Genomic DNA, 27,942 nt, shown 5'->3' with positions numbered 1-27,942 from the left:
ACCGCAGTATTCTTTGAACTGTCACATGTATGATTTCAATTTCAAATGAAAGATTTCTTGTGTGTGTATGGCAAAGAAAAGGGCAACAAAAGGTAAAACTGAAGAGGAGATTAATGTCTCCCTTTAATCTGGGAAATAGACTTTTTTTGAATTGTTGATTTTTTTCTCTTGAAATTGTTTTTTTTTGTTTGTTTGTTTGTTTGTTTGATTGTTATTTTAATCAGGGAACAAGCATCTGAAGGATATTGGTGTTTTGGTTTTTTACACACTATGGTCCTTGGATCTTTTTGGTATTTTCAGACTTTAAAAAAATATTTATGTCAGCTGTAGATATTAATTAGGAAAAAAGCACACTTTTTAAATGCATATGTTTTTAGAAGCTTATAATGAGAAGGTAATTTGGGACAGTGTTATTCTTGAATGAGCTGGAAATTTATGGCATAAATTAGAGTAATTTTCCTTTCTGGAATGTTAATATTAAAGAGGAAACATTAGTATTGCAGTAAGAAAATCCAGATGTTGTGACTGTATTGCTTCATATCCCCTGCGAGTCTTGAAGAGGAGGAAGAGTAACCCAAAACGAAGGATGGCAGGGCTCTTTTAGACAGGGAGAGAGACAGCTTCGTGCTAAAAGCTGCTTTTGTATCTGTCCCGGTATGTTGGTGGTGGCTCAGCAACAGCGGGATGCTCCCTGGCTGCTCTGCTGCTGGGGTTTTCCTCCAGCTTTTCTGCTGCTAGACACTTCCCCCTGGTGGAAGCTGCATGCTCCTTCTCTCCAGGGACCTGGCCTCCCGTCTCTGCTGTGGTGCTCTGCTGAACTCTGCTCCTAAAGATTGTTTGAAGTCTAAATTAAACACCCCCAAGACACAAAAAACCCCAAACCAACCCATAAGAAGCCACCACCCATGATACAGCTGTTTCTCGCCTGCCTTTCTGAACAAGGTGAGCAGTACTTTGGGGAAAGAAGGAGGTTTTAACTGCAGAATTTATGAAAAGCAGCCATCCCATTGCATTAAATAAAACTCTGAAACTTACTTTCACCAATGACAGGTGAAGTTACAGCCTAGCCCTGTACTTCAAGGACTCCCGTTATGCCATTAAGGTCCATTTTCAGGGAGATGAATTGCACTTTAGAGAGTTTTTATATTGGTACCTTTCAGTAGTCCAGCCAGGAGCTGCTTCACAGAGTGGCGGATTGGGCAGTAGGGATGCCCCAAACACAGCATTCCTTTCTCTCCTCCCCTGTGCTCCTGGACTGGCAGCCTTCCTAATCACCTCTTTATTGTACTCGTACAGGCTTAGAGCACAGTCCTGAATTGAGGCGTATTTAGAGTTTCCTCATTGTTTGAAATTTCTCAGGGCATCTTCTTGTTGGAAATAAGAGCCCTGGTTGGATCAGCTTCTGGGGTTTGTCAGTCAAGACAAGCTTTCCAGGAGATGCTTTCTGCTCAGTCTCAAACCAGCCTGAATCAAATGAACATAATTGACTGTTGTCACAGGATGAGATGAACAGGCTGATAAGATTTATTATATTTTACAATAAATGTGTATATTTGCCTTGATCCTTTCAACATGGGACCTCCTTGAAATGGAAAAAATGAAGGGGTGAGAGGGCTGTGCTGAGAGTGGAAAATTCTGGAAAGAGGTCAAGACCTCCAGCTTGCTTCTGCTGTGTAACATACAGCATTGCTAGAAGAGCTTGCTGCTGCTCTGCTAGACCCCAGTTTGCTGCAGTGGTGTGTCTGTTGAGGTAAGCAGCAGAGGAATCTCACGAGGGTTCTTTGTCTGACCATCCTCCTGCCTAATGGGTGCCATGTTTTTGTCAATTGTCTGTTATGACAGGGCTCAGAAGCCTTAGAAGTTGTCTTCTAGATAAGAGAAAGTTTGAAGCTTATTTTCCTTGAGATAAAGAATGAATCGGGCTGACAGGCTCTTGGCATCAGCCGGGTGGCTCTTCCTTATCTGTGCCTCTCAGCCCACAAAAAGGACTTCTGAGGGTTGTGGGAAGCTGGACTGCTCAAGACTTCATTCTTGCACTTTGAGAATCTCTAACTGCCCTCTTTGTCTAGGCTGCCCAGGCTTAGTGATGGAATTCAGACTGGTTTTTCCTGGGCCTTCTAACACTCTGATAGCATAGTACAAGGATCAAGAGGTTTGAGGTACTCTTGCCTGTAGAATTAGTTTGGTGAAAATGGCAAAATCAGAACCTTCATGCTTAATTGTTTGAAGACATATTTTTAGTTCTGAAGAAGAAAGACTCTGTGTTTATATTATTCTCCATATTCTCTCTATTTGAGTTCTGCCATTAAATCCCAAGTTTTTGACTTTCCTTTGTCCATGGAAAGGTACAATAAATTTGAATCTTACCCTGAAGCTCTTCAGGCATCAGCACATCCGAGTACTTACATCTTCACCTGGTTATCAGAGTAAGGTAGCTTATATGCCTATAGGGAAATTCAGTGAGTTCAACCACTCAATTTATCTTCTAGCTGTTCCCTTGTTACCATTGTGCTCTGTTTTGCAGGTTTATTCCTTGCAAGATATAAAGAAGGACAAATCTCTTTCTGATGGCTTATCAGAAAGAGTAACTACTGTCTGCAGTCAGGACAGAAAGGGAAGATCTTTGTTTCTTTCAGGCAATGGATTTTTGTCTCTCTGTAGCATTTATTTTAAAACTGACATCACTTTTTTGTTCCCTTAATGTTTTTGTTTGTGAATATTGAGTTTCTTTTTTCCCCTCTGTAAGTGTGCAAAGTGCTTTTCTCTTGGTGTGGCCACAGTGCATTTTTCTGCAGATGTATTCAGAGTTCAATAGTAGCATAAAGACTGTGTCTGTTATGTAGACTTTATAGTTCTCTAAAGTGAGCTCTGATCTTTCTTGTGTTAGTTATGGTATGATCTCCCAGAGACTATTGCTTTGGCTGATGTTGTGAGATTTTTTAAGACTAGCTCTTACTCTGCTTGGCCATCTGCCTTCAAGTTTGCCTCCTGAATGACCTCAACAGCAAGGTTTTAAAATGCAGTGGTATGCATTGGCCTTATTACATACTGTGGAATTAGTCATTTGCTGTTCAACCATCGTGCCAGAACAGAGAGTGACTGAGTGACCTGGGGTGGTGTTTTTATTTATCATTCTTATGCTGTAAAACAAGCCTGCTGTATCTTACAGCAGAGAGAAATGTGCTGTATTAGACTGATGAGAACAAATGACAACTGCTCGTTTGGATGACGAAGTAATGCTTGGGAAGGAAACAGTATTATCTGTTGGCAGCAGATCTGATTGCAAGTTATGACTATATGATTTGGGTTATTTCATGATTCCAGAATTAATAGGAACCAGGAATCAAAATTTGCACAGGCTTAAATTTATGTGAAGTCAGCTATTTACTTGTCAGAACTTGAAGATACTTCTGCTTTGAAAAGAAGATGGAATCTTGCACAGAGAAATACTCTGGTTTTAGATAGATAAATGCATACACAGCTATTGGTTTTAATTTAATTGAGCCAAAAATCCAGCATTCTTTTCTGCTATTTAGCATGACTAAATAATATTTAGCATGGCTTCTGTTATTTAGATAGCAGATCTTTGGAATCTAGTTCATGATGCCTAGGTCTAATGTTTACTTGTGTGTGTTCTTTTTCCTGAAGTGTAGTTAGAGGATACTGAAATGGATATTGCTACTTTGTAACTGTTAACAGTTTCAAAAGTGGTTATGAATATTTACCATGCAAGCCAGTTCTTATGCCCCGATGAATTGCAACCCCCAAAAGTCCTTCTGCAGGTTTTGGATGACTGTGCCCCACCAAGTACTACTTCGTTTCTGTGGGTTGTGAGTATATTTTTTTAAAAAAAAATCTTTGACTGGAAAAAATTTCCAGCCTCTGTGGGAGAGAAAAAGTTTTATGACCTTGTCTAATTATCTGCACAACTCTACTACTTATTTAAGTAAGTAACAAGAAAAAGAAATGCATATCAGGTAATTTTCTCTAACTGGAAACAGCCACAGAGCACACGCTGAATGTGTACACTGCATGTGGCTGCTTAAGCTTCAGTTACCCCTTAAAAAAAAGGGGGGGAAACCAGGAAAAGCTGCAGTTCTTATTGATGATGGGAATGGGCCATGGCTTCAGACCTTCTTTGGCAGGTCAGAAAATGCCATCAACGGGACACTTGGTTTGGTGGTAAGGAGGGGATGTGGAGGAGGAGGAGGGAATTAGACAGCACCAAACACACTGATTATAGAAGCTTGTTTTAGGAGGAGGATGATGTAGAGTTAATATTGAATAACTACAAAAAGTGACCGAAAATCCAGAGATTTTGGATTAGGGCAAAATTCTGCTCTCATCACCCATTCTGTGGCAGGTAGAAGTGTATCAGGAAAAGGTTGTGAGGAGATACCCAGAGCACAGGTTAAATATATGCAATGTGAACAGAATTCCTTATCTGTTTCTCATGACAGATCAACCAGGGTATGGGGATGGTTATAAAAAATGAAAGCCTGAGGCTGGAGCTTTATTCTTTCTGAATAGCTGTCAGTTTGGTTTTGAAGGCCAGAATTGTCCATATTAGGTTTGCATGAGATCTGAGGAAGCTGGGGCTCTAGGTTTGCATTGAAACTATGACAAATATGTTACTTTGAAGTAAGAGAGGGGAATAATGAAGATAGGCAGGACCCAGCCCTCGAGTTGATATAAGTTTCACCAACATGCTAGCAAAGAATCTGGCCCTACATGTTCAAACATCTCATCTTTAAGATGTAAAGACTGCTTCAGATTTTTTTTTGCTATTTATTTTTGATCTCAAAGTATCTACTTGAATACTAATAAAAAGAGTATCTTTGACTCTTAACTAGTTACACCACAAAGCTTACTAAGCAGTGATTGTTGTGGTAACTGAGCCATTTATGCAAAGAGTTGTCTTTCCATCTGTGATGAAGATGTATTTTTGTACATTAAGCTTTCAAAATGGCTTAGACGAGAGGTTTCATTGATGACTCCAGGCTTTAGGCAAGCAAGTGAGGGAGGGAGGTCAAAGGAGACTACCAAAAATTTGCCTTTTAAATCAAAAACATTGAGAAGGAATTCCTGGCATTCCGTGGTACCTGGGTTTATTTTCTTACATTTCTCTAATAAGAAAAACACACGTCAGATGTGTTCTTGGTAAATGTTTTCACTTATCTCATCTGTCTCTGCTGCCAAACGTGACCCAAAATACACTGGTTTTACATGCCCTGAGGACATCTATTGGATAGCTAAGCAGCGCATCTGTAAAAGTGGACTTGGCACTCCAGTGCAATCCCTAAATGTAGATTCAGTTGTCAGCACCTCATTACTAACTGCTCTTGCCCTGGAATAATTTTTATTAAAATAACTTTATGCAATAGCTTTAAAATGCAGAGCATAATGCTCTAAAGTAACCTATTGTGTTACATGTAATATTCTCAAGCAGTATGTTTGTTGTAAGGATCAGACTTCATATTTAGTATAATTCATTGCTTTGTCCAAAACTGAAATTAAAATCCCTGACAAGTAACTCTTTAATATACACGTTTTAAAGAGACTCTTGCCAAGAATTTTGCTGTACCTCGTAGTGCACAAAATCCTACTCAGAAGCTTTCAATTAACTTGATTCATGCAGTAACTCAGTCTGGCATTCTGCATAAGCTGTCCTGCAGCTTGTAGGAATGAAACATTTTGCTGAAACATTTTGTTGGACTAAAAGGCAGCCAGCTGAAACTCAGACTGGGTTGGTTACAAGTAGAAAGTTTTAAGAAGTTATTTGGATGCACTTTTTTGCTTCACCCCTGCAGAGTTTGGCCACTGTTAAAGGAGCAAGAGTGAGTTTTGGGGTAATGCTGGAATGATGCCTGTTTTATTACAGTGGGCAAGAGCATTAAGAGGCCTGTGATGTATCTGGAAAGCCTTTCAGCATCAGTCCTTCCCTTTACCTTGTAAGGTAGTATATATCCAGATCTGCTAATTGCAAAGCAGGCTGGATCAGGTCACAATAAGCAATTCTGCTTCTGACAGAAAGAATTGCACTTTGGAGTGATTTTTTCATTTGTTTGTCTTGAAGGAAGCAAACTGGCCTCAATGTTCATCTGGATGTCAGTTGTTTTGTTTCTGGCAGTCCTCCAAGTGCTGTGGTGTGCTTGGTTGTTTATTTGGACCAGTCTGGACTTAATTGTTGCTCTGGGCTCTAAAGATCAGGTGTCACTTCTACTTTTGAATGGTGGTGGACTGCTGGAATAACCTTTTTGGTTTTGTTTTTTGTTGGGTTTTTGTTTGTTTGGCTTTTAACTCTACTTGACAATGAATCCACGTGCTATTCCAGGCTACGCATCTTACCTTTCTATTCTTTCTACAGGAGACCCTTTTGAGAAGTCTCTGAAGACTTCCGAGAAATGTATTATGACTGTGGGGATGGGGGTGCAAGAGAAGAATAGTGAGGAGCACTCCTGGACCTGGCCCCATGCTAAATCAATACAGAGAAGCTTAGTCCTGAATACCTGTCAAGAAGTGACAACACTGCCATATGTTTGGTTGGAACTGAAACTTGTTTTTCCCAGTTCAAGTATGATGCATCACTTTCCACAGAGTGCCTCAGTATCACCATAATTGTTTAAGATCCTCTCTAGTACTACTTAATAATGGAAAAGTTTTACAGTAGCTAAATGTTGTGTTGCCTGTAATAAAGGCTCTTCTGCAGAGCTGAGTGCTGTGAAGCTATTGCAGAGGGGAGGTAACCTTACCAGCTGGTTAATAGATAAAAATTCTAACAGCATGAATTATGTATTTTTAAACAACATTATTTTTAAAAGGAATAGCTAGGAGTTAGAGGAAGGATAGAGTCAAACTGTTTTGAGGTGTCCTGACCACATCTTAGAGTTAGGAGACTTTGTCCAGTTGGTAGTTAATCTGCTTTCCTCTTTGCACAGAAAATGTTCAAAATCATGTCTGTATACAAGGTGGAGCTTAGTGGGATTTAGTACTTCAAGGATTAGTAAGACCTAAAGATCAGTTGGCATCTGTCAAATCCAGCCCTGCTTTCCTGAGATGGATCTTGTTTGTTCCCTGTTACCCTCAAAGTAAACTGCTAGCTCCTTCTGCTTGGGCTGTCAGCAAATAGGGTTAAAATGATCCAACCTTGTGTTTGTTAAGTACACTTGCTGTAGATCAAAAAGAATAAGCCTTAAAAAAAGATTAATAAAATCCCTCTATTCTTGATATACTTTCAGTAAAATTTTTGAGTTAATCCAACTTTTGAAAGATACACACTGAAATTCATATATTTTAAGACATTCAAAGGCATTGGGTTGCGGGGTAATAATTACGCAAGATTATAGACTTCAGAGGTTCTCCAAGTCGATAAGTAACTGTCATAAAAGGACTCCAGGCGAGGATGATGATCTCTTTCTTGTTGATACAATTGCCAGGCATGGCTTCTGTTTCAGGCTGTTTGTGTGACTAAGGCTTCCCTTCCACTCGTGCTTCAGCCTGGTGAGCAGCAACAGCTCTGCGTAGATTCCTTTCCCTGCACTCCTTACCTTCCCAAACATGCCTTTGTCTCCTCAAGACTTGCCTCAGGGTAACATCTTCCAGAATAAGCATGATGACAAAGAACGTTGCACTTTGCACAGCAGTCGTGTAATGGTGTGCAGCATCACTGGTAGTTTGTTTTGTAGAATCTGAGTAGAGCTGGCTTCAGAAATTTATATAGGTTGAGCTGCTCCTTCGCCAGCCGTTTCATGCTGGTGCTGTTGCTTCTTCCAGTAGTTCACCAGAGCAGCCTTACTTGTTTAGAGGAATTTTCTTTCTACCAAAACATTTGATAGCTGATGCAGAAATTATCTTGTAGCAGTATCCGCTGCCATATGAAGTTGGAAAGCTAAGTCAGCTTGCTTGCGTGACTTCCAGTGTGTGTGTGTGTGACAGTGTTAAATTTAAATCAGAATTTTCCAAAGGGAGCTTTGGTGTACCGGTCAGTCCAGTAATTTTGTAATTTGCAGACAACAGGATTTTATGGAATTAAGCACTAGTTCTCCTTTTCACAGGGTAATTTGGGAAGATGAAGGGTCCTAATCCAAGCAGTTTGTACCTGCAGTATCAGCCTCTTCAGTTTAGTCAGTTTATTTTGCAGATTTGATGTACTGCATTTTGATGCCACAGCACACGTAGAGTACAACAATTTATATCTGTATTTTCTTCTGATGTCACAAATAGAGATCATCTGGTTTGTCTGCATGTGTAGCTTTGTTAGTGTTGGCATGTGTCATTTGCAGAAGGATAGCTATGAGAGGAAAGGTAGTCCAGGAACTGCAGGGATTTTGCTTGATGTTTAGTCCACAAACAGATCTCTCTTGATCTTAAGAGGTGTATTTGTAAGGCTTTTGTGTGTTCTCAGTGCTGTTGGTCACAAGCTTATAAATGTAACAACATGTCACTACTGTAGCTTAACAACAATAATCAATGCAAACTTATGTTAGAGGGTTCATGCTGCTTGTGACAGTGGTAAAATATTTATACAATATTACAATTTTGGGTGAATATTTTTATTTCATCTCTGGACTGTTTGATAACTATTTTTCTATTGATTTTGTTCTGATTGTGTAACATTTTCTAGAAAGGCAGAGTTAGTTAACTTTAAAGCTACTAACTAAAAGGAATTGCTAGTCATTCTGAAAATCCTCTAAATTAAACTCTGTCTTAATATGGAGTTTATCTTCCTATCTTTCTTATGACTAAAGGAAAATAAATTTTTAGAAGTGTAGTTTAAAGAAACTGCCTTAATGATTCACAATATATAATCTAGTTGAATATTCCATATTATATTGCTTCCTTATGTTTCACCTTTTGTTGACCTTCAAGTTTACATGTTCAAGTGGTTATTAATGATCTTGGGAATAGCTAGAATAAACAGAACTCTAAAGGGACAAGAGCCCATAGCTCCCCAGGCTGTTTGTTGGACTATGTAGTTTTGTTTTTTAACACAGGAAAGTGCTGTATTTGCCATCTATGATCAGCTGAAACATTGTAGAAATTCTGTCTGGCTAGAGGATTATTGTGACCAAATCATTTTATATATATATGTATATATGTGTATATACAGATATATATTTATAATTGTACATTTAAAAAAGCTCCGCTTATTTTATAAGAATTTTTTCACTGACTTTTCTAATATTAAACTGAAACAAAAATTCTGTATTACTAGTGTGTATAAATGGAACAGAATAAGAGAATTTCTTAATCAATTTTCAGGTAATCTGTGCATGCGTGCATTTGTGCTGACTTGTATTATGGTAAAATATGGTGCAGGGATTACTTTTCTGCTTTCTTGGTTTAATGCACACTGGTGTTATTGGTTTACACTGTAATTCTTTGATATTGGATGCAGAAATGAGTGGAGTTGCATTACTTTTTAATAACATCATTCGTGCACAGCTGCATTGTCTCATGTATGTGGTTATTAGCAAGTAAAGTAAAGTAGTTTTGTGTCATAGATGCTGGAGTGTGTATGTTAAAATTTTGGCTTTCTAAAGCCAAAATGCTTACTGTGCACGTATCACAGCATATATATATATATATATATATATATAAATATATATATGTATGTATGTATGTATTTACAAATATGTCTATATTTAGATCCACATGGAACAAGACTGGGATTAAAATGCTTGTCCTTACAAGTTTACATGATGCTTGGATCGAAGAAATGTTTGATAGAACTGAAGATGGTGGGTTTGGCTAGAGACAAACATGTTTCAGATGGTGGTTGACCACACTCATTGGACTTGTGTGCATATTTTAATTTATAAGTATGGCCATCTGTAAAGTAGATATATGAATGTGCCAAATAGAGTTAAGTTTCTCCTTTATTTTTTTAATTTAAGGGGGAAAAAAGGAAATGTAGAATGCTATGTTATCATTTACTTTTTTTGGGAGGTTTTGTTTCCCTTCTTTTTTAATCAATTCCTGATGTGAACTGAATCCTTGCCAAGCTTTTAATAATTATTTATTAAATTTTATTGTAATTCGGTTCACCTGTGGGACCAAAAATATGTCAAATGTTAAGAGTATGATTTACTTTCCATTATCTATAAAGGAAGGAAAATTAATTCATCCCAAAGCAAAGAACTGTAGGTAAACAGAGAAGTTTTGTGACATTTTGGGGTTGCTGTGTTGGTTGTGTTTATAAGTACCTCCTGAAATGTTTATTTTTAATTTCTCCCATGCTCTGCTGATAACAGGGAGCATATTTCTTCCTGGTTTGGAGTATAGTGGTCATGGTTTTCTTGGGACATAGTAGTTTATAGTTTGTACAAAACTGCAGTTTTGCAACTTTATATTACGAAGATGTTTAAAAACTGGCTTGATATCACTCTTTTCACAATTTTTGTCTGAAATACACTTTTGATTTTTTGTGTTCTCACCATGTTTCAGACTTTGCAACTATGTTTGTGAAAATCCTGTCCCATACTTCCATATTCTTCTTTCTCTCATGATGTTCAATAACAAATTCAAAGAACACCTTCCTATTACTGTTGGTCTTAGTTACTGGTTGTGTTTTGTGAATCTTATTTTATATTCTAATGGTAAGCAATAATCTGTTTTATCGTCCCATGTCTGAAAATGATTGCCAAATACAAGTTTACCTGACTGGCGTTGCCCTGAAGTGTCAGTATCCGTAGGTATGCCTTTATGAAGCTAAATATCATGGCCTGAATATAATGTGCAGTAAGTGTTCCTTGTCTTGTTGGTGTGTTTTAACCAACTTCCCCTGGTGCACTCCACAACGTACCCTTCTTTTGTGAGCCAGAGCTTTCAAAGAGTAATCCTGGTGCTCTGCCTGTTGGGGTTTTCTATGGCCATGTCGAGTCAGCTGTAGACAAAACCAGTAATGAAGGAGAATGTGGGCTGCATTCTGTGGAACTGCCTGGCAGCACCTCCCAGCTGGTAAGGAGCAGGTAAAGGAATTCTTGGTTGCTCTTTTGGTTTGCAAAGTGATTCTGCATGCTGGGTCAGTATTACTGGCGCAAGGAGACCCACGCCAAAGTGATAACAGGGGAGGAGGCAAAATGTTAAGAAAATTTTGACTTCTAGTGGCAAATCTTGGCTTTTTATGAATTAATCTACTGTATTAGCCCAGTGAATACTGTACTTCCTTTGTATGTATACCTGGATATTGAGCAGCATACTGTGAACTGACAAACTCCTGTCACTTCTCACCTTTTTATTACCAGAGATGTTTCAGGTAGTCCAGAGGGGAATCCGTTGTAAAACTGGTGGCTGATAAGTAACTCCCAGTTCTGCTCAAAGCAATCAGCCTTGGTGGCTGTAAGCTGATTTTGCAACACTTTAAACATTATTTCAGGACTGCTTTTAAAATGCCTGGCAGCTTCTTCTTTATATGTCTATTGTTTAAAATAAGTGTTTTAAAATTAATTGGTGACAAAAGGCTCTTAAACATTTAGTCTTATTGTAATGATTTTTGTCTCCATTTTTTAAATTAGATTCTATTTTTTTACTTAAAAATTTGTGGTGCTTGTGCCTTGCAGAGAAATAATTACTGTGTAATTTGAAAATGAAGTTCCCTAACATCTAATAAATAAAAACTTGGTCATACAGAACTATCTTCTGAAGTTTTTTAACAATGTAGAAACTTATATACTGGGAAATACTCCTAGTTTGGATATAATAAATAGCAAAGTATGTCATGCATGCAAGGCCTCTAGTTTTCTTTTGGGGGTAGCTCAATAGTTTGTAGAACTAACAATATAGAAAATTCACTTATGTGACTGTTTCTGTTGCAGGACATGATTTATTTTTTGCTTAAATAGCTCATGAAGCACTGGTTATTTACTGAACTTTGCAGTGCACTTTAATTGACAGATTAATTTCTCATAGCTTCTTTAATCTATTTTTCTAGTGAGATTATTTCTTGAAAATTCCTGTTTGCAGCATGGAAAAATGCAAATCTCAAAACCTTGTGTTGTTGAGGCAGAATAGTTGGTGTTTTAACAGCACTCTGTGTGACCTTTAGTGAACCAATTGTTTTATCAATCAAATTATGCTAGTATGAGTTAATTAATTAACTTGATCTTGATGTGACACAGCCTTCCTCGAGTATACATGGAAAGGAGGGAGCAGGAAGAAGGGTCTATATAAACACCATATGCAAAGGCTGAAGCTATCAGCCTGCCATTAGCCCTTTATCTAAGAGGCACTTGGCATATAAATCAAACAATAACCTCTCTGTTTTGACTCAGTGCCAAAGTATACAGCCACAGTTGAGTCTAGGACAGATTACACCCACTGAGTGTCTTGAGGACTTGAATTGACACTGGGAAATAACCATTAAATTATTCAGGAACATATTTATGTTCTTTAATATTGGCTGTTGGACACTTTTTTTGTACTATTTGCTTCGTGTTCTAAACATAAAAACCAATACATGGAACCATTTTAACATACATATATATTAGTGAGGATGTGGGAATAATGTTCTAAGTTGAAGGGCTGCAAAGAATTTGGTTTTTACAAGGTTTTGTATATTATGCCATGTTGCAAAATGTTTACTAATCTATGGCAGAGGTGGTGATTTTCATGCTCCTGCAGTTTTCTGCAAGCACAATACCAAGATAACATTAGCTTTTAGTATGTTTTTTTCCTAAGGTTAGAATGGATTGGAAAATAGTTCCAGTTTCTACTGTCCGAAGTGCACTTAATTAGGCTGAGCAGATCTGCCAACTGTACAAAATGTTCAGCAGCACCATGACAGCCCACTGCTAGGAACCACTTTAAAACTTAACATCATTTTGCTTTCTTAGAAATAATGTTAGTCCCTTCTGGGGCTGTGCAACTTACATTTATTTGAAAATAAATGTTTTGTGGGTTTTGTATTTTTCTCTGAGTAAAGTATTGCCGAATCTTTAGTTGAAGACACATTGGCTTAGCCCATCAAAAGCACATGCTTGCCATGTGCTCAAATTGCAGCCGTGCTAGAGACTGAGCTCCTGGAAATACCGATTGCCGTTTCTATATGGAAAATTTTAGATAAATTATGTTGGAGCTGTTTGGTCACTTTCAGAAGGGTGAAATGAAGAGCATCTTCATCCTCTGAGCCCAGCTGTGTTCTGGGAACATGGCAGTGTGGGGCTCTTGTCATCTACCTGGTATTCCCCACAGCATGTCCACACAATCCCTGTGGTGCGGAGGAGCTGCTGTTCCAGGTGTTGGTTGTTTCCAGTCCGTGTGTGGTGGGGTGCAGTCAGGGACTTGGCTGTCCCCACCACAATTGTCAGGGTGGTGCTTGTCCCCAGGAATCCACAGTACACCCGGTGTAGCCTTGGCGCAGTCTCTGCTGTCTCCAAAACAGCAGGGCAGTGGGAGGAGGGAGGCAGCCTCTTGATTCGTGGCCCTTTGGTCCAGGCTCAAAGCCGAATCATTGCATCTTCTCACTGACTTGTGCTTCTCTTTGGTTTATCAGTATTCAAATTGACATATTGCAGCAATGGATTTGTCCTTCGTAGTAATGGACTTCTGACCACCTGGTGTTTTTTGAGGTGCTGTGTGCTTGATGTGGGTGTTGCGTTGTCTTTAAAGAAATGTGTTATTACAAAGGCAATACTTGGCAGCACACTCGTTTGGTTTTTTTGTTTGTTTTTTTTTTTTTTTTTTTTTTTTAGTCACTCAGTTTTGGGCAGCTTTGTGGTATTAATGACCCTCAAATTTAATCTTGACTGAATTGTTCCCTTCTCCCTTCCTCTTGTGAAAATATACAGATGCAGCTGAGTTGTAAAGCTATATAGATGAAAGGTGAAAGCTTTGCTGATACAATAACCACAGAATCCATCACATGTTGAGACTACCACAATTTTCCTTCTGATTTCTTTTTTATCTGTGAAAGTATAAACATGACTACTTTGTTATGCTGAAATTCTGTCATTTCAGTTGATTAATTTTTGAAGCCCACTCAGATATTTTTTGTCTCCTATTCAGGGCCTGTGTCAGCAAATTGCTGTTTGAAATCCCACATCCTTTGCCAGGTGCATAAATAAGAACGTTTGCTTATTCTTTCTTCCTTATTAGTATCTTGTTCATATGATGTCCTCCACCTGGTTATTTGCTGTTTATGGTGTTATGATATAGGCTGTGCTTTCACCTAATGCCAAGAGGTTTTAAACCAAAATATAACTGTACAAAGTCGTATTTTACTTCCTTCATTTAAGCAACAGGAGATCTCTGAAGGAAACAGTGTGTAGATACTGATTTCTCAATTTGGCCTTTGAAAGGGTTATGGAAGAGATTCTTGACCTGTTGTTCAGTAAGCCTGAGGGCATGGTATGATCCCCATGTAACTGAAAAAAATGCCAGTGTTTTATAAAGAAAAAACAGGATGACCTGAATTTGTCCTGTTAAGCAAAGAAGTCCAGACAAAAATCCAGTAATAGATAATGTACATGTCACTTCTTATCTCCCTTGACTGGAAATTAGATCACATCATAATAATTTGCAACAGCTTGCCAGAGACTACATATGTGGCTGATAATTTTGGTGATAATGGTACGCTGCTTGGACAAGAGTGTTCGACTTGTTTTTATTGGTTAATTACTCATGCTGATTGAAGAAATATATGGCCAAACTAGTACTATAAATGCTAGGAGGGTTTGGAATGGTCTATTCATATATCTGAAAACACAATGGTACGTGAGAAGCACTTAGTAATTGAATGAACATGTTTTCTAGTATAGGCTTATTGCTTTCTGAGCTTTTGCTCTTGCATTAGAGACCAGGAAGACCATATTTTAGTAATTTGTAAATAATGGACAAGACCTGAAGCAGCAAGGGAAGTAAATATCTTTCTCTACTGGTGGTACAGAAAAACATAGTGGTGGTATGGAGCAAGACACGTGTCATTTCAGCCAAGGGTAAATTGTAGTGTTGTGCCCTGGACCTCCTCAGGATAAATGCCCCCAGATTTCTGTGTTTGCCTCTAGTTCTGCATCTGCTCTGGGAGTTTGCTCTCCATTGACTGGTGCTTGATTTCACCTGTTTCCAGACTACTGGCCTCCAGCTTGGTAATAGCACATCTCCCTGTTCTCTTCAAATTTGTTCAAAATGAGTAACTTTGAGACAAAGATAAACTTGGCAGTGTTGTCCTTGCAGGACTGGACCAGACCAGATCAAAAGAGTAAGTTGCAATTATTTTAACAGATGTGAGATTAGGTATTTGATAACCAACCTGTAAATGTCTAGATAAACAAATTAGTTTAGTTACCAAAACAAATTGCTGAAAGGAGTTCTGTGGGAATGAGAGCAAGCTCCCTCGCAGTGAGGATTTCTGAAGCTAGTGCACTATCACCAAAAGAGCTGCTTACCATATTGCACCCTGTACTTCTCAGCGTTTTGGTTTTTTCACCCTGCATCTTGTAAACAACCGATTTCATTGTGTGGTCTTTCCTTTGGATATTATAAATTTGAGAAGCTGGCTAATTAGCCACTTCGTGGCTAAATCATTTTATTATTGATTTTTATTTTTGTTTTTCCATCTCTCCTATCTTTAATTGGAGAAAGGCTGGATGGCTGCAAATTAGAGCTGCTTTGAAGCACCAACATCAAGCTTTAGTCAGCATGGAACATCCCAGTCTTTCTGACTGGTTCTCATCAGCACCTCTCCCCTGACACTACTGCCAGCTGGTGTCTCCTTTTAGGATTCGTATAGTCTATGCATCTGATGACTTGGTCCTTTTCCCGTCTGTCTTCATGATTCAGCTTTGAAAACTGGCATGCAAATACCAGAAGTAGGGAAGCTGCCTCTTCTGGTTGTCTAGATTTCTCCCTCTTTCTTTATAATCTTCTTCATTGTTGTTTTAACGTCCAAATTATATACAGTTAAATTTTAATTAATTTTCGAACAGAGAAGATCTCACTTTTAAAAATTTGTATGAGGGGAAGGGAGAAATGCAATTATGAGATGCCTGTCAAAGACTGTTTTATGTAAATTGAAAGGTACAAGTGTGTCCAATGGGGCTTTTCAAAGACATGCTTTTTCTCTGGACTTAATATGATATTTTTGTTTAATACATTTTTTGCCCATTACTGATGCACTTGTTTTTATTAAATTCTGTTTTCTGATAAAACTGGTTGATTAGGTACAATACAATAACTATAGTAATAAAAGAAATGGACAGGGTATCAAATCTGTGAGCAAAACTCTACCCTTGTGAAACTGATGTATTGGAGAGGCCCTGAGTTTTAGTGTTCTCTTCTCTTTGTCATGCTTGCTGTGCCCTGCAAAACATTTTGTAACAGAAGTGCACAGAAGTGTGTACTGTAATATTTACCTAATTTTGTGACATTTATTTTGAAGGGTGTTTTTGAATTCTTGAGCTGTAGTGTTGTGTAGATGTGAAGGATTTATTTTTTCTTAAGTGAACCACCATCATTCAGACAATGTATTTTAAGGGATTTTTAATGCATTGAATATTTAAAAAACCCCAGAACTGTTTCATTTCAGAAAACTACTTTCAGAGTGCAGATGTTGACTACATAATGTGTAAAATCAATACATAGTTCTTGGGAAGGCAAGGAATGCAAGACAAGGGAGAAATTTGAACTGGGGGTCTGGATTCCATAGAAATCACTGATTACCAGTGTCACTGGATTGGGGCATTTGCACCCCAAAGCAGAGGAACTGCAGATGGGAAAAAGAGGAGGGGAAGGGCACAATGACAAGAGCTGGAAGGCAGTTGCAGACAAATGTTTCCCCGAAAGGGCAAGATAAGATAATATATTTTCCAAGTGTTAGAAATCTCTAAAAGGAAAATGTTGTGGTAACTTCTCAGATCAGTCAACAGGCAACACCAGAGCCCTGTACTGTGTCCTACTGACTCATTGCCAGCAGCCATTCCTGTCTTGTCACTGATGAAGGTTGAGAGTGGGTGTTTTTCAAAGAAAAACCTTTCTTGGAAAGGGTATTAGAAGGGTGACAGGAAAAGTGTTAGCAGCAGAAAAAATACATTTGTGGCTCTTTCCCCTATTATATTAAAAAAAGGGATGACTGAGCTTAAAAATTGTTTTCTGTGGATTGACCTAGTCAGTTAACTGTGTTAGCCATTGATATACATTTACCTCTTCCTGCTTATATATAGTTATATATATGATACCTAAACCACTAAGTATTCTGTAAAGCAGTGGGAAGAAAAATGTCTACAGAAACTCTGGATGACAGAGATGTTGCATACAGGAGTGTGGTTGACTCTTGCCTCCTTTAAGGCTGTACCATAGCTGGTTTGCTTTTTGTTATTTTTGGTGTATTAAAGCAACCCTCAGAGATCTGCAAACTGGGGTCCTTGGGATTAAAGAAAAAGTTACTGTGGCTAAAGGAGGAAGCAAGACTATTCAAAGCAAAAAGAAAATCCACACCCCTCACTTGTTTATTGTTTTTTAAAGCATTGGTATGACTCGTTCTCGATTTTTGTTTCTTTGTTTAGTTTGAAATAATGGGTCTGTTATTTTGGGGTGGTATTATAATTTATTAGCAAGTAGGGGCTGAAACAGGGACTTCTGGTAGTGATGATACAATGTTGCTTTCAAAGATCTTGTCGTCTAAAGTGGAAAGGGAAAGGGAGAGCAGCAAGCAAGGATTATGGAAAAATGGTATAACCTTATCACATGCACTCTTTTATTGACTTCTGTAGATGCTTTTAGAATGAGTTTTCCCACACTTTACTGTTTGCTAAGTATCTTTATGAAGTATAGGAGTGAGGGAAGATGAGACTACAAAAACCTGTGGAAAATCTGGTCGGCTTTTATTTTAGCTTCCTTATGTTGCTTGTTTTCCTTTGTTTGAAAGGCTTAGCTCCTGGTATCTTGTTTCTGAGACTCTGTGCTTACATTTATGGTGATGAAGAGAATTGTGAGAATGAGAACAGGTTAAAGACCTGAAGCAGAAGCTTTTTTTTCTTCCAAATAGGGAGAAAAGTATTCTTAAACCTAGCTTCATGCTCTTTCAAGTCCGACTCCTGATCTGTATAGATTGGGTATTGGAAGTGTGTGTTCAGGAAGGGATTAGTTATCAGGCAATACAGTGGGCTTATAAAATCCAAGCCTCAGGCACAGTTGAAAATGTCAGTGAGACATACCCTGTGGATGTGATGTGAACAGGATCAATACATTGCATTTACAAGTGATGTTGGGTGGGGAGTAGACTGATTAGATAATCTGTAAAAATAGCATACCTGAGGATCTCAGAATCAGAGCCTTTAGAAGACGTCCAAGATCATCAAGTCCAGCATTTGACTCAGTACTCCTATACCCACTAAACCATATCACAAGTACCATTCTCCACAACTTCCCTGGGGAGCCTGTGCCAATGCTTGACAACTCTTTCCATAAAGAAATTTTATTGTTGTATCGAAGCATTGCTTTGGAAATCTCCTATTTTTTGCACTACTATATGTAACGTATCACTGTATTTTTTCTTGTGCTGCCCATGAAAAGTCACAGCATCAGTGCTCAGATTGCACTTGGTGATGGAGTAGAGGGAGCTGCTGCAGGTGCCCCAGCTGCTTTTTGGAGGTGCTGCCTCCTGCCTCAGTTTTTCGAAGGAGGTTGATTTGCACTGTCTGAAAGAGAAATTGAAAGGCTGTTAGGTCATCTGATTTTTTTTTTTCTTTAAACCCTGACAGTAGCGTGAAATCTGTACTTTCTATTCATTTGTGATTAGCTCAGAAGAAGAGTAACTCAGCCTTCTTCCCATAGGCCTTTCACCCACTCAGGTTTTGACAGAGGATGTGGGTTGCTTGGATGTCAGAAATGGTGCTTTGGTGATCCTCTTACCTGGTTTGGGAGACAGCACAGATTTGCTAAATACAGTTCTGCTGTTGCAGGAGAGCATAAGAACAGCTGCTCTGGAATGAGTAGCAAATTAATTATTAGGGATTTCTATTTCCATGAAACAAAGCTTGTTTTGGCAGGTTTATAAGCATGTTGTAAATGACATCAAAATGTCTTTAGGAGTTAAATGTCCGCTGAGGAAAAAACAGAGAGAAGCTTTTCCTTTAAAACAAAAAGTAAATTTAAAGAAAAATCAGCAAAATTAATCCCAATGTGTGACTTTCACCCCAAGGAAGAGATTTTCTTACCTTATCCTCCACTGCAACCAAGAGAACACTGAATTCATTCACACTAGCAACAAATGCAGTGTCCTGTAGGAAAGAGAAGACTGACCGGGAATCGAGTGCAAATGAGCTACACAAATGCCTAATTTAAGTTTAGCAGCAACAACAACAAAAAGGAAATCTGCAATTACAGAAATCATAAGGGCAGTTAATTTTTGCTATTATTATTCATTTTACATACAGAGAATCCATGAAATCCAAAGTGACAGTAGTTCATCAAAATTATACAGCCTTCAGCATTGGAAGTCCAGCTTTGGGCTATAAACTCTCATGGGGGAAGTTAGAACCCATCCTTTTCATGGCTTTTTAGTAACTGAAGAAGTTTGGACTGTTTCTGATATTCTCGTTGTTGAACAACAGTGATTACTCTTAGAATGACGTGCTTATTTATTATATGTGAATTCTAATGCTTTATAACTGGGAGCAAAAAAAATCTAACTTTTCTGTAAAACTGTAGCAACTGTTCTGCTAAGAGTAATCAAGTGTTTATTTCCCTTTAATTTTGCTTGTATCCTGCCCACCTGAGAGATTGGTAAGTAGAAGCATTAATCTCAAAACATAAATGTTGTCTTAAGTTTACTCCGTTATTTAAGCAATGTTTAGTGTAACTGTGTGTCATTTGCTTACAGTGATCCAGCTGCCAGAGCTCTCTGGGAGTCCTTCATGAACCTCAAACAAAAGGAAGCTGTGATGGAGGCCAGGAGACACCTTGTGGAGGCTGCAAGCAGAGAAAATTTGCCTATTAGGATGAGCATGGGTGAGTAATGTGACATAGTCTGCCTTACATAGTGATAATGTGAAAAATGATGTCAGCTTCTCTTTTTCCAAATAATGCTCTCGGGCAAAACCCACCCTTTCTTGGTTCATCCCCATTCTTGTCAACAGGTTTCAGGTAACCTTTGTGGCTACCATAGGATCTTTATAGTATATAGGTGCGAGACAATTAAAAAAAAAACTGTCTTAAAAAGATTGAGAACCATAGAGAAGCTTTGAAGTTCTACAAGGAGAGTTTTAAAGGCATGTAAATGGTTACCGATGCAACTTGTCTTTGTTTTAGAGAGCATGAGAATTTTTTTTCTAAAGAATTTAGCAAGATTTGTGTCCTGAAAGCAGACATTGTAAATAGCAACTGGAAGCTGTGCAGCTCTTGCATATGATGACATTATATAGGTGGTATTTACATTACATAGGTAATGAGGTTTATGTCAAGTAAGGCTGCCGGACTCAGGGGAGTTTAAGCTGAAAACCATGTCTGGACACACTTTAAACCTCATTTTTTCAAAATATTGAAGAAATATTAAGACATAATGGCTTTCAGTAGCTCTTTTAGAACCTCATTCTCACCATGTGCCATACTCAGTAAAACCTGGAAATTGGTATATTAGACATATAAAAACTAGTATTTTTTGTATTGTGTGTACTCTTAGGTCTAATTCTTGCTGAACTTTTCATCAGGAGAGAAAGGTCCTCATCGAATAAGAGTAACAGGTTTTTATCTGTTGTGGCTCCAGAGTAAACTGCCAAGATATTATAGAATTAGATGTACATCCAACTCATGAATTCTTTACTACTATAACATGTAAGATATTGTGTGGTCTTTACAAATACCCAGAAGCATGCATTTAATAGATTATTAATCAGAAATACTGTATTTCTGCAACAGTAATGTTATAAGCTGTTTTAAAGAAATGGAAAAGGAGTAGCTCAGAAAAGACTTAGAAATTTGTCTGAAGGAGGGAAGGTTCAGTAAACAATAGAATCTTGTTTAAGCTTTTAATATGTGTGTGAGTATTGACAATAATGTTAAGAAGCCCTCACTATTTTTCTGTGACATACACTGTAAAAGCAATTATTATTAATGTTGAAATTCATCTTTGTTATAAAAGTAATTGCTTCTCGTCTTTAAGAGGTAATGATCCATCTGTGACCTTTGCTCCTTTGTGTGAATTAGATTAGCCACCCTTTCCTCTGTCCCCTTCCTGTGGTATCCAGTAAATGGCTGCAGTAACCTAGTTTTTAATCACAGTAGCTGACACTTACTGCATGTCTTGCATACATGGGCCCAATACAGTGCTATATGGAAACATTAAGAGTTGATGGTGAAACAAATTTCTGATTTTTTTTTGTTGTTGAAATGTAGCATAAAGTAATAGTCACAGAATTTTTTTTTTCTTCTGTGGAGTGTATGCTTGTCTTGCACTAGAATCATAATCAGTTGTTAACTTTGTAGTTGAAATTCAAAGGGTGAAGTCAAGTTTGAGGCACTCTTGTAAATAATAAACAGGGATAAAATCAGAAACAAAGAGAGGGAGGCACTACAGTCACCAAAATAAAACATTTCTTAATAAGCAGAAATGCAGAAAACCCAAAACTCACAGCCAGATGTCATACTGGGCAATGACACATATTTGTTAATGACTTCTTTAAATGGATAGCTATACAGCATTCACTGCTTGTTCACTGTGCTGCAGAGCACCTTACTTCTCTGTAGGGGAGCTGGAAATTGTGCTGTTTATCAACTGCTGCATTTGCTGAGAAGCAAAAAATTCTAGTGGCCTGTTCTGGTCCTGATTGCTGTGTTTTTTTGAAAGGCTCCTTCCACTGCAGCTGTGATATGAGGCAACTCTGGCTGGGGAGAAGGGAAATGCTTTCACTGGGCTCTGTGCTTAGGCTTGAGTTACGATTTTACCTCAGGTTCTGCCTGTACTGAAAGTTCTCCGTGGATTGCACATTGTTTTTCTCAACACTTAGGGTTCTTCCTGAGTTTTTTTTATGGCCCTGATATTAAATGTCAGAGATTTTCTAGCATGTAAGTTTCCTCTTACTCTCTTTACTAAGACCAGCTGTGTCAGATGGTAAGAGTATTTTACTTACTACTTCTTTTTTGCTTTTTTTTTTCCCTGGAAATAAGGAGTGAATTACATTTGAAAGCAAAGCTTTGAATTCCATTTGGTGTAGCTGAGCCCTCCTGCAGTGGCCACCTGCCTGAAAAACTGCATCACTTGTGACACTGGCAGCATGGGAGCCCTGTGCAGTGATGGGAAACTCAATCCCATCCTGTTTCTGTATTTTCAGTGAAAGGAAAATAAATTCTGTTGTTTTCTGGGCTTCAAAAGGCTGCCCATTGCTCTGAGATGTTCATGTGCTTGCCCATGTTTCCCCTGCAAGGGATGTGCCTGATGCTTAGCTTTTCTCTTTCTCTGCCTGGCTGCATGTGGCAGGACCCATGACAATTCTGGGGGACACACAGCTCAACCTTTTGCTTTCTGATGTCTTCTGAATGTGTTCTCCTCCTCCTGAGAAGGAAGGAGAGTCGGAAGGGGACAAGTCTTCTCTCCAGCACTTCTGAATGTCTGCAGGCCACTGGTAACTCCATCTTTTTCCATTGAGATCAGCAGGAAGAGAGGAGAGGAGATCTGATGAAGGAGGAAAAAGAGAAATAAAGGATACAATAATTATGGTTACATTTTTTGGGCCGGATAGATTGGAGCTCTGCTTTCAAGTGTTGCATGTTCATTGATACACTTATTCATTGTTTGAGTTGTCTCAAGGGAAGTGGTAGTGGGGATGTCTGAAATAGTTGTTTGTATCTAAATAGGTGCCATTTAAACAAAAAGGTTTTAAAATATTGCATGTCAATCTATACACACACACACACTTCAAAAAACCCAAAAGCCAACAAACAACACTTTTTAAGAAATACATCAGCTCCGTTTTTCTTGAGGTATTTGCATTCATGTGTTATGTACATTCGTATGTTATGTAGATAAGTGCTGGTAAATACTTGCCAAATTCTGGTCAGATATCCTACTGTGTAGGTGGAAATATATAGGTGTAAATTATTTTGGCATAATAAAAATCCTGGCATTTAAAATGTATTTTATTTAAAGAATTAAATATCCTTTTTAAAAGCTCTTTGGAAGACAAGATTGTCTTACTAGCTTTTGGGTAAGATTTATAGCATTGTGCTAAATTTAAGTGAAATTGTAAATACTGGAAAGGGATTACTTCTGCCCGGCCCTTAGTGAGTGACTGTAATGAAGCTGGTCTGGAGCAGCAGGGAGATTGCTGCTTTTTCCATTCCTGAATTTCCTGCTCCATTCTTCATAGGTCTGATGCATATCTTAATCATCCTCTGAACATGGCTCAGAGCCCCTGACTCTCTCCTTGAAAGCTTTACTATTAGCATAGTATTTTCAAGGGCTAAAAATTTGCTACAAATGTTCTTTTGTGGCTTTAGCAACACCCTTGCTCTTCTGTCTGAAAAGAGCACAGTAAACCTTGACTGAGTCTGAATTCCTTTATTGTGTCTTTTTACTGGCATGGAGAATGATGAAAGTTGAAACACTGGTATAGTAACAGAAACAAAGTGCAGTGTGCTGTTAGACAAGCCCTTGTTAGTGAGAGAAAAGCCATTTGGTTTCTTTCCATTTGAATTGTACAAATACACTTTTAAAAAACAAGCTCACTATAAAATTAACAAAGTCTTAATCTTTGTGAAGGAAAAAAAGAGTGCTGTAACTTTTTCAAATGGGGTGGTTTGTATGGGTTGAATTGAACTCTTACTTGTTTGCCAGAAATAGGAAAATGCTGACATTCTAGTATGACAATACAAAACAGTATTCTGAGTTTAGAGCAGTAGCTTAAAATAGACAGGATCAATACTTTATCTAAAAACATAAAGCATATAAAATGTGCTTTTTTTAAATGAAGAGTAGCATTGGTCTGTAACAGTATTTAACATGCTATTTGCTCTTTGAGACCAATATAAAAATATTCAAAACCATAAATTTCTGGAATAAATTTTAAGGATAAAAGCTACCAGCCAAGATAGTGAGCTAATAAGGTAGGTAAGTGTGTATATATATATATATATATATATATATATATGTCTTTCTAGATAAAACAAGTCTCATCTCAGGTATCTAAAATCTACCCTGACCAACCATTAGGACAATTTTGTGATGGAGACAAGTAGTGGGACAACACCAGTCTGAGTTTGAGGTCCTTACAAGGGAGTAGAAAGAAGGTCATCATTGCAAAGCTCAGTATGGTCTGTGGCATATTTGAATCCATTCTGCAGCACGTCTCTGATTAAGTGTTAGGTACCTGGATAACAGCTGGGTTTGGAGACACTATGGCCCCTCAATTTCAAAGAAGGCATCACATTGTAGACTGGTTCTTGGGGTGCTTATTATGTTTCTCTGATGCCTGTTTACCTGGTCTCCAAATCCTTTGGGAGAGCAAGCAGCAGAATCAGTAACGTAGCAGCCAAAGTTCTCCTCCAGGCATCCTCGTGAAGTGAGTGGCTTCCTGTACCAACTCAACTGACTCAGGCCTGGCTTAGCCTGAAGTGTCCCAGATGTCTAACAGTGGGTCTTACAGTGCTCCTTCAAGGGCTCCCTGATCTTTTCAGGGCATTTTTCCAAGGAGAGGGAATGCTGCTTTTCTCAGACCTGGATTCCTTGCATTGTGCAGCCTGGATCCTGAACATGCAGTTAAGTTAAATTAGTCTGCTCTTTGTCTCTTTAGAAGTAATAGGAGTCCCACAGTGTGGGACTTTCTAGCCAAGTGGATTTTTTTTATCCAGCCTATTGCAATAGTTAGTTCCTGATTTCTCCCTGTAGTGCAGCTAAAAACATAGTCTTGACCTGAAGCAAATGTTCCCAACCTCAGTGATGGTCAGTGTAGCAGATGTTTCATTGCATCATTCAACCCCGGAGGCAGGAAGGCCTTTTGCTTTTCAGTGTGCTAAATGTTTTTGAAGACTTTGAAGTGTATCTGTAAAATTTGGAAATGTTCCTATTTGGGAGGCTTCTGTATAGGCCTTTGCATTCCCAGGGGAATGCACTTTGAGCATCATGGGCATAGGCTTTCCCTGGTAACTGTTGATGAAGGTGTTTTCTGAGCAGTATTTACTACGTTGAGAACTCTAGAAAGACATTGATATTATGGCTATTTCCCTTTGCAGTGTTACAACAGGCTGAAGTTCAGGACTTCAACCCTGCTGAGGGTTCACCTAACTAACTAAATAGATCCCATCTTCTTACAGTCCTCTGGGTCTGCCAGTTTAGGACAGAAGTGTTCCAAGCTCCACATGTGCAGATAGAGTATGTAGCCTTCTGCTGTTTTTCTTAAACAACTAAACTTTTCACTTATCTCCATAAGTAACAGAAAAGCTGAAGGATACTCATATTCCTACCAACAAAGTTCTCTGTTTTTCATGAGATATGACAAAGTAGCTGAGATGGAGAGATATTCTTGAGCAGAGGTTTGGTTTTCATCATTAAGTGACACTGCATTTGCATGTAGCGTTGTTTAGAAGCATGATCAGCTGCGGAGCCATCCTTGTACTAATCATTATACTTTCAAGCTGGATGTTGTGCCTGTTCATTTTCTTTTCACTCTCACCTGCTAATACTAAGAGTAGCATCCTTGTGAGCTTAAAATAGATACTCAAAAGAAAAAACAAGTACGCCTCAAAGTAACTGGAACTGTGTGAAGTGAGACAGACATCCATATGCATATTTTGCAATTTATTATTTTTTTTTTGTCTAGCACATATAGGTTACTGTAGTTGAAAGAATCATATGATTTATGAGGAGCAAGTATTTATGCTCTTGGAGTGAATCCTGTGGAGGATGAACATTTAATTGAGTTCTTACTGGGCTTAGAAGCAGCTGTTGGTGTGGAGGCAACTGTGTGGTAAAAAAGAAGGCAGTGGAAGAGAGCTCATTTTGAGAGCACAGCTATTCATCCTTTCTTATCAAGTGCGTCCCAGAGGAAGAATTATGTGATATAAAGTTGATTGAAGAGCTCTGGCAGAAATTTTGCCCTTTTTGATAACTGCTTCCATCATAGAACAGAATGAGGGATATCAACAAATAGGTATGAACTGTAGAGTAATCTTGGGTTGGAAGTGATCTCTGGAGTTCATGGAGTCCAACCTCCTACTCAACTCAAAGACAGCTTAAGAGTTAGACTAGATACATGTTGTGCCTTATTCAGCTAGATTTTGGATATTGATGTGGTGGGTTGAGTTCTGGCTACTAAATTCCACAGCCTGTCTGGCTGCTCTGCACCAGTCTTAACCACTCTTGCGGAGAAATTGTTCTTTCTGTGCAGTTTGATTTTTCACATGCTGCAGTGTGTGACCATGTCTTCTTGTCCTCTCAGTCTGCACCTCCAAGATGTCTGATTCAGTCTACCCTGTAATCACTCATCACGTCCATGAAGACAGTAACACCCCTCGCTGTTTCCATATTTTGAGATTAAGCAAACACATGTCCCTTAGCCTTTACTTGTACATCAATTTCTCTAGCCTAAATAATTGTAGTGACCCTTTTCTGAACCTACTCTAGTGTGACTTGTACTGTGGAGCCCAAAATTTCATATACCAGATGCTGTCTCTCAAGCACTAAATGGAGATTCACAACCACTTCCCTCTGCCTGCCAGTTGCATTTGTGCCGATGCCACCTACGACATGATTCATTGTAATTGGCACAGGGGCATATGGCTGATTCACGTTCAACTGGGCAGACACATTTAATCCTGAGCTTCAAGGGACCTAGGTCATAGATCCACTGGTAGACTATTCTATGAGTTTAATAGTGAAGGAGCTCTCAGCCAGTGAAGCAATATAGTGTATTTCTTGAGGAAGAAGTAAAGTCTAAAATCAAAAAGGCAGCTGTAGGTAGCTTGTTCTTACCCAGTTCTGTCAATCTTGTAGCCGCTCAACTGATTCAGTCAATTATTCTCTCTGTTTTTTGGTTTTTTTTCTTGGGTTTGTTATGTTTTGGTTTGGTTTTAATTTTTTTTTCTTCTTTTAACAACTTAACAATTTATTTTGTTTGTCTTTTACCTTCCTTTGCTCCCCTTCCTCCTTTGCCAACTGATTGTATTTCAGTAGGTTATGTTCCTTTACAAACTGGGGAAAACAGCACTTCATGTCTACCTGTTATTTGTTCACTGGCTTATATTTTTAATGGCAGAGTATCAGTTTGACCCTCAAAGTACAGAATTTTTTTTTCTGGGAAACATGCACACTCAAATCCACCTGAGCTGAGAAGAGAGGAAAAAATGGGTGCTTGAACATCTGTGTCATTTACACATCCTGTCTGAAAAAAAAGTAGCTAGGAGTACCAAATCCTCATCTGAATTGTAGAGATGAAAAGAATATTTTGGAATGTGCAATCCCACTGGCTTCTGCTACTGCAAAAACAGACACAACTTTTAAGAATGAGTTTGGAAGGGGTCCTGGGAGTTAAGTCCCACCCTATTCTTCAAGGAAGCATGCTATGTTTATAGAAGGAGACTGAGATTGATACTGTGAAGTGCACTCATTAAAAAAAAAAAAAAAAAAAGAAAATTTTAAGCAGAACAGGTAAGCAGAGATGTTTCAATCCAAAACTGCAACTACCTGGAATAGTATTGAAGTTAAAAAAAAAAAAATGTGGGGTGCATTGTGTAGCCTCTCTATTGCAGGAAGCTTATTTGGAGGCAAAATTTCTCCTTCAATATTTTAGGAAGGTATTGCGGGTGACTGTAAATGGCTTTTAGGTCTTCTTGTTTAGCAAATAAAATGTTCTTCAAATTTGTTTTGAGTGTTGTGAGTTGGTTTGAGTTAGGGTTTTTTGTTTGATTGTTTAATGACTACTTAATTATGGATTGTGTGAATTTACCTTAAAAAAAGAAGTGTAATATTGTGAGTACTCATTCTTGATTTAAGTTTAAAGAAAAATTTCAGCTCATTCT

General features: G+C 38.3%; 1 protein-coding gene across 1 annotated transcript in view; it reads left to right on the top strand.

Annotated features, from left to right (window-relative positions):
• Positions 1 to 27,942, top strand: part of SCFD2 (sec1 family domain containing 2) — a 186,124-nt gene that overhangs the window by 10,577 nt on the left and 147,605 nt on the right. The window contains exon 3 of the mRNA XM_062492778.1: positions 19,817 to 19,944. Coding sequence (XP_062348762.1) covers positions 19,817 to 19,944 — 128 coding nt within the window. The remainder of the gene's footprint in view (positions 1 to 19,816; positions 19,945 to 27,942) is intronic.

This window comes from Cinclus cinclus, chromosome 5 (genome assembly GCF_963662255.1).
Source record: "Cinclus cinclus chromosome 5, bCinCin1.1, whole genome shotgun sequence".
NCBI lineage: Eukaryota > Metazoa > Chordata > Aves > Passeriformes > Cinclidae > Cinclus > Cinclus cinclus.
The sequence above is the reverse complement of the archived record's forward strand: the minus strand, read 5'-3'. Positions and strand labels throughout refer to the sequence as shown.